The following is a 14,323-nucleotide window of genomic DNA, read 5'->3' as shown; positions in this document are numbered from 1 at the left end:
AAGTGAAGGACTAGAGCTATAATAAAATTTCAGAAGCGTAATTCAGAGCTATTTATTACAGAATTTACTTCTTAACGTATACATACCTACACGTCATTGCACTTATGGTGCGTCTTTCCTTGCGCGTTCACGGGCATCCTAGGCGTTCAAAGGGTTAACATGAGATTATATTTTAAATCAAAATACCATCTGAATTTTGAAATATGTCTTTATTTTTACCTACTTACTTTTCGGAACTACAAAACCTAAAACGAAAATATTTTTTGGTGATCTAATGACACTTAGCAAGGGCCATTCTTAGTAATGGTGATAGCTGGCTTGCCGTTGCGAATAAGATAGAAATTGGCGCAGTTGAAGTAGCAGACGTTAAAGTATGTGCGTTTGTCAGAGCCGCAGACTTCGAGCTTGAAGTTGGAATTACAATTTCAGCCGCATTCCCCATAACTGATTATATGCAGTGCTGGTAGACCAGCGTGAACGCGACGCCGATTCTCACAACCCAAATCACACTTGTTAGGATACGTTTTGAAGTCGCTGGCACACACAGGCTTCCAAATGTATGGACAGATGCAGCTGCATTCGCCTTTGGTGTACGTCAGCGGTGGCAGATTTTGGTACCAACGTATTACGTTCTCGCATTTTAGTAAACATAAATTCCCGTAGGTCTTTCCATCGCTTCCACATACTGGGTCATAGTTCTTTGGACAAGCGCAGCCTTTACAAGGTCCATCGTAAAGTTTTGTTAAAGGAGGTTGTCCTAGAGCAAATCGTTTTTCGTTTTGACATTGCAATGCGCACTCATTGTTGTAAGTATTTCCATCGCTAGCGCAAACTGGTCTTACATCAGCTGGACAAACACAGTGTTCTACGGGACACACGCCGTAATTCTGGACGTAAATTGGTGGTCCACCGTTGTTTGTACTTTGCCAGCTTGCGCATTCGAGATAACAAGTATTCCTGAAGGTTCGACCATTCGTGCCGCAGACGGGGGAAATTATTGTTGGACAATTGCATGATGACGCTGGGCAGCGACCGTAGCTGGCGATGAAGATCGGAGGGCGTCCGAGTTCTTGCTGTCTCTTGCTTTCGCATTTGAGTTTGCAAGGATTTCCATATGTTCGTCCATCTGTACCGCATACAAGCTGTACATATTCAGCGCAAGCACATGCTGGTTCAGGGCACTTGCCTAAGCTCTTAACATAGATAGGTGGGTAGCCATACCGCTGATTCCTTGCGCTATCGCACTCCAGCTCGCATCTATTAGAATATGTCCATCCATTGGTTCCACAAACTGGATCGACTACAGCTGGGCATATGCAGGGCGGTTCAGGGCAGCGTCCAGAGGAACTAACAGTGACTTTTACAGATACTTGCCCGCCTTGAGTTTGTTTTCTCTTGACGCACTCCAAGTAGCACGAGCTGGAGTAGGTCTTTCCATCGGTTCCACAGACTGGAGCTATTACAGGACATTGATAATTACATTCGGCATACAAATCCGTAGGGCTAGGAGTAGGCACGACAGTTCCCGCTGCCAACGCAGCGACCAGGTTGGCAACCAACATCAAGAGACCTAAATAGAAAAGGCACGTATTTAACCGGTCAACTAATTAATCGAATTTGGGTACTTTAAAAAAATATATATGGGTAGGTACTAAAATTAATAGATTGGCAACAAAAACGGAGCCTTAAAATATATCAATATGAGTTGTATTTTAGACCGCTACAGCTTTTGATTATTTTTAGGCAGGTACCAAGTATTTATTTGGCAACTGAATTATTATATTGGGACCATTTATGAAGCACATTTTAAAATGAAAACGGCTATCTATTAATTAAAAAATGTAGTTCTTTTAAAATATTTTGTTTGGTGACTACACGGTCAACCTAACACGCTCCTCCTCGCTTCGCTCGTCGTCGCACCTATGGTATAGTGGTACTTAACTATTAAAATTAGTAATTGAAAACTGAAAGATCTAATGGTATAATGGCCATTAGATGTTTCATGATTAGGAATTTCGACTATAGGTATACTGACCATTGCGCATTGGTAAATTAATTTGAGGTGTTTTGTATAGTGGCATTAGTGACCAATATTCATTTAATTTTTTTACTGCTTTTGTATTAAAATACTACCTGAAACGATATGCTCAATATGATTACGTACTTAGATGTGAACAACTAGATGACAACCAAATTTTATGATCGCTTTTCAATATTAGTTGCCAACATATTAATTTAGACGCCAACTTATGACTTGAAGTTCCCTATAAATTATTTGAGTGGCTTGATTTGCTGCCAGTTTTTTAATAATAAGATGCTTATATTTGAGGCTAATATAAATTTATTGGTGCTAAAATATTAATGCACAGCCAAACTATATTATTAAATAAATATTATATATGCCCAATGAAAGTTCCTGTTTAATATTTTAGTTGCTCGGTTAATAATAAGCCAATAGAAAATGAATGTGTAATTTTATTTTATTTGGCTGTTGGTATATCCTAACTGGTATGTACTGGTATGTGTGGTGGTACCTTCATTTTCTAAAATACCGTAAACGTATTGAAATCTGGTAAATTGTAGCTTCTTTTATACGTTATGTTTCCCTTAACACATTCAAATTCAGCTTGGACACAAAATTATACAGTCAAAATAGACTATAATAGTAAAAATAATAATTTTAACTAACCTGCTAAGAGCTTCATGTCGTGATTGGTTGGGCAGAACTAATGTAGTATGCTTTTTGCTGCAATATTTATACTTTCACATTGTTTTTAATTATTTGAATGTGTGCAAAAACACCACACAAAGGTTATAAAAGGGCGTACTACCTTTAGTTAGGGTTCACTATTAGCAGTAATCCATATTCTCTCTATCTATAAGTAAGACCGAAAAAAGTCTGCAGTGATTTTGATAGCCCATGCCTGCATTTTGATAGGCTTTCCATGAAATCGTCTACCGTTTGTCCCGTACAAACGCGAATTTCCTGAAGATTTGCAGGTATAAGAGTTTCATTTTTTATGACAAATAGTCAAAAATATGCACAGAAAAATAATCGATTGCTTTAAATGCCGAAAAAAAAGTCGCAACACAGGAAATAAAATGCGTTTGTACGGGACAGCCCGTGGAATGCTCCTGCAGTGCAAGTGTTATTTATTAACATGATTTCATATAAATTTCGACGTTTAAAGTAACACTTGCATTATGTGGGCTATCAAAATCGCTACAGTCTATTCTTGGTCTAACTCTATACAGCGTAGGCTCAATATTAGTATATATACATTAAGTTCGCTAAATTTTATGGTGTAAGAATTTTCATAGTTCTCTGCCGAGTGATGTTGATCAGCCTGTCAAACGTGGTCGGTTGGTGCAACTGGGCTGAGTTTGTGCGGAAAGAAAAGAGTCGTAGAATGTATTGTGTATGTATATCACGACTCTTCTCTTTCCGCACAGACTACTAACATAATTTTTTTAATAATTTATAGTTTTCTGATTTTTCCCTGTGTCGTGTAAGACGATATTACTTGTCGAATTTTATAGTTCTAGGTCAACGGAAAGTACCCTATAAATATTGATTCCCCTTAAGAATATCGAAAAAAACGTTTTTTGTATAATTAATGTTAATAATACGTTCGTTATGCGGGATGGAGCTGAACTACTTGAGCAGAACCCTTCTCTTAATAATAAGTGTACTGGATTTAAGTTATGAACTTATGAAAGACCCACAATTAAGGGGAAAATATTATTGAAACAAATTGAAAAGGATGTTTTTAAACGATATCATTGTTGCGTCTTATACAACAACATGTTATGTATTCAGGTGAAGTTGTAATTGTATGGGTATTGTTACGGTATTATTAAATATTTTTTTATTATTTCAAACACAAAAATCGACCGTACACACTACACACGTCGATTGTTTTCTACAATAAGTTTCAGTTGCTTTAACCAAAATACATAGTTAGATATCTCAATTACACTGCAGGTGATATGGAATACAGTTTGAAATACCGAAGGCAGAAAGTGCTTGCTATCGCGATCGACCATAGCGACAGAACTGAAGGCCGTACCGAGAGCCAGGTACGACGTGTTGCCTGCCTGTCACACTTACATACAAATTTACAAGTGAGACAAAGAGGCAACACGTCGAACGTGATTCGCGGTAGGCCCTCAGGACCCCTATTCGACAAGCGACGTTTGACGTATCGTGTTGATCTCCCGTTGATGAGGGAAAAATCATAAGTTCTCGAATACGTACAATGTCAAAATTTGACATTAACAATCCACAGTTAGGGTGACAAGCAAACCAAACCGAACCATCCTTAGCTTAGAGTTGAGTTTTGGTTGCACCAAATGATATTATCCACCGTTGATGGAATCAACACTCAGTATGCAATAAAATCAACTGTTGATTTGACGTGGATGCGAAATCTGACAGTTGTACATGTCGAATTTGGCCCCTGGCTTTTATGGTTTTCTATGACGTTCCAGTCGCGGCGCCGGCTGCAATGACAATGACATGTCGGCAATACAGTTGTAGTACCATATTGCCCTGATCGCTAATAACCACCACCCGTCTTGTCGCTTCCCCGTGTCGTTTCTAAGAAATGAGTGAGTTTACTGACGTTCAAGAAGAAAAATAAGTTAATCTCTAAATACCCCTCGTTATTTTTAGGATGCGCCACATAATTATATTAAATTGAAACTAATTGTGTTACAAAAACATTCTCAAATTTTTCAAGATTAACTACCTATCAGTACAGTCAGCAGCAGAAGTTGCTAAGCGGGCCAGATGTTCATAATGATCTTGACGCGACTTTATTGTTAAGAGAATAAGAACGTGTGAAGGTAATTTTGAACACCTCGCCCGCTTAGCAACTCCTGCTACTGATTGTACGTAAACGTAGATAAAAGAAGTCACAAGCAAAATTTAGATTAAAATGTTAACTTATTTAATATGCCTTTATATTACAAACAATTTGTTAGTTTTATTTAACGAATGAATAAAAATAGCCGAACGTAATAAGTAAATTTTTATTTACCCTTGCCTCGAAAACAAGCTAAAGGATTGTTTGATGTCAACTACATTCCTCGATCAAAGCATTTCATTTTAAACAACTGCGTCACAACGAAAACTGTACCGTAAAATGGGGTGAGTAGGGTCAAAACTGAAATTCAAACCTCGATAACATTTTATTTTTACATATGAAAACAGAATGGTGTATATAATAAGTGTTCCGAACGTTTGTACTTTAGTTTTTATTTTATTTTGGGTAGTTCCATTTCATAACTTTGACGATAAAGAGGAAAACCCACCTCACCCCGTAGTGCCTCGCATTTGGGGTGAGAGGGGTTTTCATACACAGGTGATTTTGCAAGCTTGTTGGATCGATTTTTTTATTATGCGTATTACTATACCTCCATTTTAAATTGGAATATCTTATTTTTGTAGCAGCAGCCTTAAAATCCCTTCTCAACCCCCTCTCAAACCTTCTCTCCCCATTCATAATCCACCTCTCCCCGCGAAACCTACTCACCCCTTTTTACGGTACCTACCTAAACGGGTACGTCTGTGCTTCAAAAAGCAAATTAACAAACCGCCTCCTCAAGTCTCCTCAAAGCAGTCATTATAGACTTGAGCCCTGAATTAATGAGTTGAGATTAATTCTTAACGCAAGGTCAAAATTCGCGAATTAAATTCCTTTCAGAACAATATGAACTTTTTTAATAAATGCCGCAAGCGACAGGTGGCGACTCGGTCTCCTGATTTATTGACTTTGCCAAATTCACTAGGGAAAATATTATAATTTTGTTCCATATTAATGCAAGTTTCAAAGTGTGTCTTGCTACCTGCATCTGCGAGGGAAGATATAATGGATACTTGAATTTCTACAGTAGAAAACTAACACTTTCATATAAATATCCGAAAAAACTATGAGTCGATTCAAATTCAAGTTGTATTACAACCTACCCCTTAAATTAAGATGTTACATAAATAACTCATCACAAATTTATGTTTGAAAGAGATAACAAGTCGATCCAAATTACAGTGTTCCCCACACCAGCATGTCTCTCGGACGTTAAGGTGACAGTCCATTTCCACAATATATATGTATATTATTATTTATTATTATATATTTTATTTTGTCCTATAGTCACAATAAATATATTATGATTATTATGACAGCAGCACTACCGAATGGTATTGTCAATAACACCGACGTGTTCATACAAACAATGCAGTTGCGGGCAGAAATGGAATGTTACCCTTAGCATCCAGTCAGCGCTACAAGATGCAACGTTCGCGTAGGTAACGGCGCAGCAACGCCGGGAGCCATGACTGTTGGCGCTGACTAGACGCCAACGCACGAAAGACGCTAGTGCAGGGGTTTCTTATTTCTGTATAACGCATTTGCATATTTGAACATTTGCTCTTGTCAACTTTAAAAGACCTGATACATGATAGGCCTACTTACGTTGTTACCGGTGTAATAATGTTTTGAAAAGATGTGTCCCGCCGAGTTTGTTGCCGGTCCCATATTGGGATACCCTCCACCAATTGAGGGGGGATTTAAATCTTCTCGGGGCAGAGGTGTACGGTTGGAGCCGGTAAAGGTTTATTTGACATTCATAAGCGCATTGTAATATGCCTACTTGAATAAACTATTTTTTATCTTTTATCTTATCTTATCTTTACATACATGTAGATATGCAGTTTGCGATGTAGTGTGTCCTGTAAGCGTTTTTGTCCAGCGATCTACGAAATATAGCATCCACGCGTAAAGAAACCCACGTTACAAATAGGCGAACCTTTAGTAATTAACATGAACTAAAACAAAAGTTCGCTTCCATTACCAACTCTTGATTTTACTCTAAAGTACAATAATGGCAGATTAATGAGATGTAAGATTATTGATCTTGACACTAACTTCTCGGAGTTTGTTGTATATTTGACTTTGCCTTGTTGGAGGGTAGATAGTCGATACTCAAGGCCTTGAAATGGGTGAGGTAGTTTTAACCCTTTACCAGGCTGACAGTTCAAAAATGACAATCGAATGTCAGTTTTACTCATCGAAAATAGAACACATGTTTGAAGTGTCGTATGTGGGAAATATATATCCCTTAGCCTGGTAAAGGGTTAACTGTAGCAACCATGACAGTCACAGCAGCCAAGGAAAATAAATATTTGCGTAGTTTGTCCTTAAAGCATTTAATAACCGGAGACGCCTTTAAGAGCTTATCCCTCTACCGGAAACCTTGCACAATTGTGCAAACTTTTGTATGTACTGACGTTTATCCATGGTATAATAATATACTCCGCCTGGTACTCTCTTCCCGTCTTTTCTAGGTCACCTGACTGACACAAGCCTACGTCATCATGCGACAGCGCTATATGATAATATGTGATAGCGCTATATATAGCGGCCATGTTATTGTGACGTAGGCTTGTGTCACTCTGGGAAGAGAAGACCATGTTTTATTAGACTATGCGTTTATCTGACATGGCTATTTGTACGTTACGTACAAATCAAGTACAAATAGCCATACATTTGACGTGCCTCCGCTCCCCTACTCCGCAAAAATCGGCAGATTGTTTTGTACAGAAAATGACAGCCAAGGTGTCTCCTGCAGTTACTAAATACTAAGAGTTTGTCAAATGAAAGCTATGCATCATGTTGTTAGACGGTGAAACAATTATTGATGTGAGAAATATGATAACCCTACTTCGGAAAACTTAAAAGCATAGGTGAAGAAATAGTTATTTACGATACAAGTGCGAAAAAGAGGAAATTCGTAACGAGAGGTGATAAATTCGACACGAGTTGCGAATTACCTATTCGCACGTGTATCGTACAACGTTTTACAGTACATATGGCCCTTGAAACTTTTGACATCATCATCATTATTCTTAAGAGCCTAGCTCTTGTCGGTGAAGTAGTCGCCATTCCGTTCTTCTCTCTGCCACTGTTTTGAGCTCCTGATAAGTCACGACGTTAATTTTCTTTTTGGCCTGGTCAATATATGCAGATCACGGTCTTCCTCTCTGCCTATCTGTTTTTCTGTTCTACCTTCTATTATAGACTTTATGTAGGTACGTATGTTTCCCCTTCTGTTTTCAATTGTTTCTAGCAGAGATCTCTTCTCACCTACCAAATTTAATACTTCCGTATTTATTTTCTTCTCTTTCCAGCTTACACCTTCCATTGTTCTCCATGTCCACAACTTTTGACATACGCACGAAAACTGCTATTTTACGCACTAGTGCGGGAAAATAGGACCATATTATGTACTATAAATGTATTTCTAGTCACGCGACAATGCGTCTCAACCTGGTACCGACATGCTTACAATAATCTTACTGCAGAATCTTAGAGAAGACTACCCAGGCCGCGTAGCCAAGATGCCAATCGCTCACGCTCCGTAGCGATTGAAACGCAACTGTCACTGTCGCACTAATATAAGAGTGATAGAGAGACATAAAGCTTTTCGTTGTCGAAGCGATAGCGATTGTAACCTTGGCTAGGCCTACAGTACTACTGACACTAGTCCGTTTCGACAATATTCTCTCCATATCGTAACTAGTTAAATATACAAGGTGTAAGTATAAGATATAAAATATTCTAACAATAACAACGGAACAAAAAAAGTTCAACAACACGAAACCTAACCAATCATGATTTTATTAATCGAGCACAAATATCCGGTATCTTTCCATCCGACCTTCATAATTAAGACTTTCGCGTTATAGCAAATATTATGTGCTTTAAATGTTTTTATATTATATGGGTGTTATAAAGGCGCTATTAAAGTAATGTGTGTTGCCCACGAGGGTTAAATAATGCAGGGTCGGTTCTGAACCACTTTATTGCATAATACTATTACAGAATGAGCGTACAATACGCGTATTTTTTTAAAAACTGCGAAAACTAGCGCTAACTAATCTAACTACTAATAACTAAGAAACTGACAAAACTTCACTAAAATCGTATTGCAAAAACTAGTTGAGACTCAAAAATCTCAGTTAAAACTAGTTTTACCTTGGCGTTTAAAGAGTCTCCTAAGGAAAACGCTATTTTACTAATAACAGCGGGTTTTCGGGTACATATTATTACATTAGTAGGTTGATATGATAATGTCGCCGCGCGGTTGGGTAATTTTTACTGTCATTTCCGATCCTTTTGCCTTAACTACTCATCATCATCTCAGCCATAAGACGTCCACTGCTGAACATAGGCCTCCCCCTTGGACCTCCATACGTGCCGGTTGGAAGCGACCCGCATCCAGCGTCTTCCGGCGACCTTAACAAGATCGTCTGTCCATCTTGTGGGTGGACGTCCTACGCTGCGCTTGCTAGTCCGTGGTCTCCACTCGAGCACTTTTCGACCCCATCGGCTATCTTCTCTGCGTGCAATGTGGCCTGCCCATTGCCACTTCAGCTTGCTAATCCGGTGGGCTATGTCGGTGACTTTAGTTCGTCTACGGATCTCCTCATTTCTGATTCGATCACGTAGAGAAACTCCGAGCATAGCCCTCTCCATAGCTCGTTGAGCGACTTTGAGTTTTGAGATGAGGCCGATAGTGATAGACCACGTTTCGGAGCCGTAAGTCATCACTGGTAACACACATTGATTAAAGACTTTCGTCTTGAGGCACTGAGGTATGTCGGACGAAAAGACATTACGTAGTTTCCCGAACGCTGCCCAACCGAGTTGGATTCGGCGGTTGACCTCTTTCTCGAAGTTGGACCTACCTAATTGGACTACTTGTCCTAGGTAGATGTACGAGTCAACAACTTCGAGTACCGAGTTCCCAACAGAGACTGGGATGGGCACAACATTGGCATTTGACATAAGTTTCGTCTTGTCCATGTTCATTTTCAAGCCCACCCGTTGTGAAACTCGGTTGAGGTCATCGAGCATCATGCTGAGTTCCTCCATCGACTTTGCCATGACTACGATATCGTCGGCAAACCGAAGGTGAGTGATGTATTCGCCGTTGATGTTGATGCCACTTTAAGGGTATTAACTACTATAAGGGTTAAATTTTATGCACAGCGGATCGTGCGGTTACTGCCCTCAGTGGGAAACAGGATAATACTATAAATTTTATAATCAACATTCGGAATGGCATTTTACGAAAACTTTTTTTTAAATATGTTTTCTTACACGGATCCTAACGCTACTAATGGCAGCAAAGTCCTGTTATTTAAAAACTCGGTGTACCCGTGATATGTACGTTCAGGAGCGCCGTACCATCTGTGGCCGTTTAGGATCTGCAGATTACTGCATTACTAGTCGTTATCCTTCAAAATTACCCGCGCAAATGACATTTGTAAAGTCATTATACCCATTATACCTATACATGTGCTAGATACTCTAAGGAACACTGATTCATTTTTTAGAAGGCGAAATGAGGTAGTTAATGTGGAAAACATCTTCAGTCTTACTTTGGGCACAAAAAAAGCAATTTGCGTATTGAGAAACATTAATGGATTAGAAAATTATTTTTCACGTATTAAAGCACCAAAAATGGCTCCTACCTCGGGAGGGTAAAGTGCGAAAGCACCTTAAAATTTGAAACCTATTTTGATAATTTGAAGCCAGTTCGTTTGATCCTGAGTGTTTGTTCTCATAAAAATAATTTATGAACCTGCTCCAATGTGCTATAAATCAAATAAGGTGGAACAGTTCAGCCATTTAGTTCGATCCTAAAGTAAAATTTACAAGCCATTTGAATTTTTATGTTCTTTTCTGGAAAAGAATTGTCTATTAGTGTGAGCGTTGAATTGAGAAATACTATTGAAACATAAGTGACCAATTTTATAACTCTAAGTAGATAGAAGGAGACTATCAGAATCTCTCAGCCATCTTTCAAAAAAATATTATTAAATCAAAGGCTTAATTTATAATGCAATACCGTACCGTCATATAGAAGATTTTTTGCGCGTCGTTAAATTCGGTACCCTACATAGATATTGTAGGTACTAAAGCTTAATATAGCAAAAACGTTTCTTACTGAAATCTGAATAATAGAACGAAATTAATGAATCAATTAAACATTTTGATCAAATTTAATACTCTCGTCAAATCGAATAGAACACTTTGAAATATTTCTTCCATCTTCAATCATAAATGCTAATATTATTAAAGTCTAGAAAAGCAACAAGTTCTTTCTATTAATTGAAAGGATTCTAGGATATTTTTTATTAAATTTTCACGAATAGTAAAGGTTTATTTTTAGACAAATGCGTAACTTATTTACAGTTAAATATAAGGCCTGATTCGAATTCAATCTGCCAAATTGAAAACCCTATTAATGGTACTGAAGCTAGCTGAATCAAGATTTGTTTTTCCATAATTTATTGAAAATTTGTTTAAAAATTGTTATTTATAAGTAAATTCATCATTTTCCATTTCTTCCCGCTCCTGTCGTTAGTTTTGTTGTATGCCCTCCATCATACATCCGACAGTGTTTTTTGACAGTTTCTTAGTTTGAGTCCTATCAAGAACAATGTTTATTTTGAAATATTATATTGCATATAGTTTTTGTTGTTTTAACGAACTAATTCCTTGGACACTCCACTCCATACCGTTCAATAGGTCAATACTGTGGGACTTTGTTGAATCAAGTTTTTTGGTCCGATTTCGAGGGTACTGGCTTAAGCATGCTGATTGCCTCATAAACATCGTGGATCATCTCCAAATAGTATCAAAGTAATATTGGAAATCCGCATTATTAAACTAAAGCTGCGAACCGTTTCTTTTAGTGATGTTGGTGTCGATTTCTCTGTCGAAAAGTAACCAATGCCCGGTAACTGACACCACATCGACGAAATTCCTGATACGCCAGATATTTGAAGATATGTCTAGATCCTCATTGTTTCATGGATATTGCAATGAAATTACCTTTCAGTATTGGTATAATATTAGGTAACAGGTTATGTTGGAAATTAGTTATGTGCAAGTTTCTTCCATACTTATCAAGTTTTTGACGGCAATTTGGCGCCTAATTAAAAAGACGGCGGCGTTTATTTGATTTTTTTGATCATCTTAGAATTGATAAAAAAAAAATTTTTTTGGTATAATAATTTTGTGATTCTGATAATTATAATATCGTAGTGTATATATAAAGTAAGCTAAAAAATATCCAAGAAAAATCACTCTGAATTTGTCAAATTTGTTTCGAATCAGGCCTTAGAAACGTTTTATATTTACTATATTTTAATCCTGTTACGTATACAATTCCCAACATCAATATATTTAGGTAGGTAAGTCATTTTTAGACAAATGCGTAACTTATTTACAGTTAAATATAGAAACGTTTTATATTTACTATATTTTAATCCTGTTACGTATACAATTCCCAACATCAATACATTTAGGTAAGTTAAATAATGGTAATTCATAAGTATAAACAAATGATAATACACCGTATAAAAATATAGGTATACCTACTTCTGCGCCTGTAATATTGAAGTCAGTATTGTACATTTTATAAAGATAACATTCGGATTTAGACAGCAGTAGGATTACTGCTATGCTGCATTGCAGCTTGTCAAGAGTGACATTTACTGCATCAATGCTGCTGCAAACGCAATCTAAACTTAATAAGTATTAAAATAGAACAGAATATCTTTAAAGTGTGTTATTGTTCTTTACACCAACTCTGTCTTATTCTAAGTACAATAGTTACAATTGATATATTAAAAATAAGTACTTATTTATTTGCATTGAAAAACTCTTGCAGATAATAAAAACTGTGGTCTATTAGGTAGGTTTTCAGCTTGTTATCGAATTATGTGTAAGTTTGCTCTTTAGTTATATCTTTTGGAAGGTAATTATAAAATCTTATCAGTCATTACGTGAGGGCTCTTATTAGTTACTTGAAGGTAATGGCTATGTATATGAGTGGAAGGTAGGTATGGTAACCAATTCACCGCAGAATACGCAAGCACTCATTTCGATTGATGGTCGCTCGTTTAGCGGCCTGAGTAACATAAAAACAATCGTGCGTGAAAACACTAATGGACAACATATTTCGCCTTCAGAATGGTATTAGAGAAATAAATTGCTCCTAGACCGATTAGTTTACCTGGTTAAACTGTGCATCGCCATTTGTCAAAACAAAAATTGTCACACACACGCCAAAATCGCAAAACAACAGGATAAAAAATTACTTTTACAGGGTTCGTCGTAACAAATATATATAAGCGTTGGTACTATTACTGAATCGCAATTAAAAAGGGATTGAGATAGCTGTCAATCCATATTGATTTAGACGTAAGTGTGTGGAAATCTGTTATTTCTATTCCCTTTCTGATCGCGGCATGATAATACTTATAGGCGCTCTAATGAAGAAAACCATTAGATTTATAAGGCCCTAATTTGCGTTTGAAGACATCGATCCTTACATTTAAATCAGCTAAGTTCGAGATATCTGTACGTGTAGTATACGTACTACCTGCTGGTACCACCACGCTTCGCGATTGTAACAGCATTTCTGGTGTCCTAGCTAAATTGGATGTTCAATACTTAAGACTCATTTAGACGGCGCAAGAACTCGCATGCGAGTTTCATTACATTGCGGTATTTGATTGGTCGGCTGAATTGGATGTAACCAAAGCGGCTACCGCGAAAACCGAAATTCGCAAATTGCGGGGATCTTTCTCTTTTATGGAGTAAAAGAGAAAGATCCCCGCAATTTGCGAATTTCGGTTTTCGCGGTAGCCCTACAATAGTCCTCAATGTAACTAAAATCGCAAACGAGGTTTGCGCGCCGCCTAAATCAGCCCTATAGAACCCTAAATGGCATAACAATCCCGTGTGGTGACTGTATATGCCTTAGCTACAAAAGGTCAAATATGAGTGGCTTCCATTACGAATGCAAATCCCCTGATTGCGTCAGGTTTATTGTTTCGTTGTGTTCCTTATCTTTATTACATTTAAATCAAATAATTAAACACAGTTACAGACCTTGAAGGTGAACACAAACAACAGTATCTAGGCTAAAAATAGTTGTAACATTACATTAGTACCGTTACTAAATCATTTCGTCGAAAAATGTCGCCTTAAACAGAAGTCTTAAGACCATTATCAATGTATTCTAATAATTTTATTTTAATTAATCAAGTAGTTAGAAAGATAATTTAATAACCGGATCAAGGAACGCAATTAAGTGTTTGTGTGTTCAGTTGGTTCCACATAATAACAACTTTTCGCCTTCTATATAGTAAGCACTGAGTACAATGACGTGACGTGGGAAGTGTAACAAATACCTAAACAATATTTTTATGGAAAGTGACAACTTAGAATTCTATATAATA

At 37.3% G+C, this 14,323-nt stretch overlaps 1 protein-coding gene across 1 annotated transcript; it reads right to left on the bottom strand.

Annotated features, from left to right (window-relative positions):
- Positions 1–264: 264 nt before the first annotated feature.
- Positions 265–2,705, bottom strand: LOC134679680 (serine protease inhibitor dipetalogastin-like). The gene is made up of 2 exons (XM_063538629.1): positions 2,690–2,705; positions 265–1,570 (listed from the first exon to the last, which is right to left on the bottom strand). The coding sequence occupies exons 1-2, from the start codon at positions 2,703–2,705 to the stop codon at positions 426–428; spliced, it is 1,161 nt and encodes a 386-aa protein (XP_063394699.1). The 3' UTR covers positions 265–425.
- Positions 2,706–14,323: the final 11,618 nt, after the last annotated feature.

Source organism: Cydia fagiglandana, chromosome 2, assembly GCF_963556715.1.
Source record: "Cydia fagiglandana chromosome 2, ilCydFagi1.1, whole genome shotgun sequence".
NCBI lineage: Eukaryota > Metazoa > Arthropoda > Insecta > Lepidoptera > Tortricidae > Cydia > Cydia fagiglandana.
Note: the sequence above shows the minus strand (reverse complement) of the source record. Positions and strands in the feature narration are given on the sequence as shown.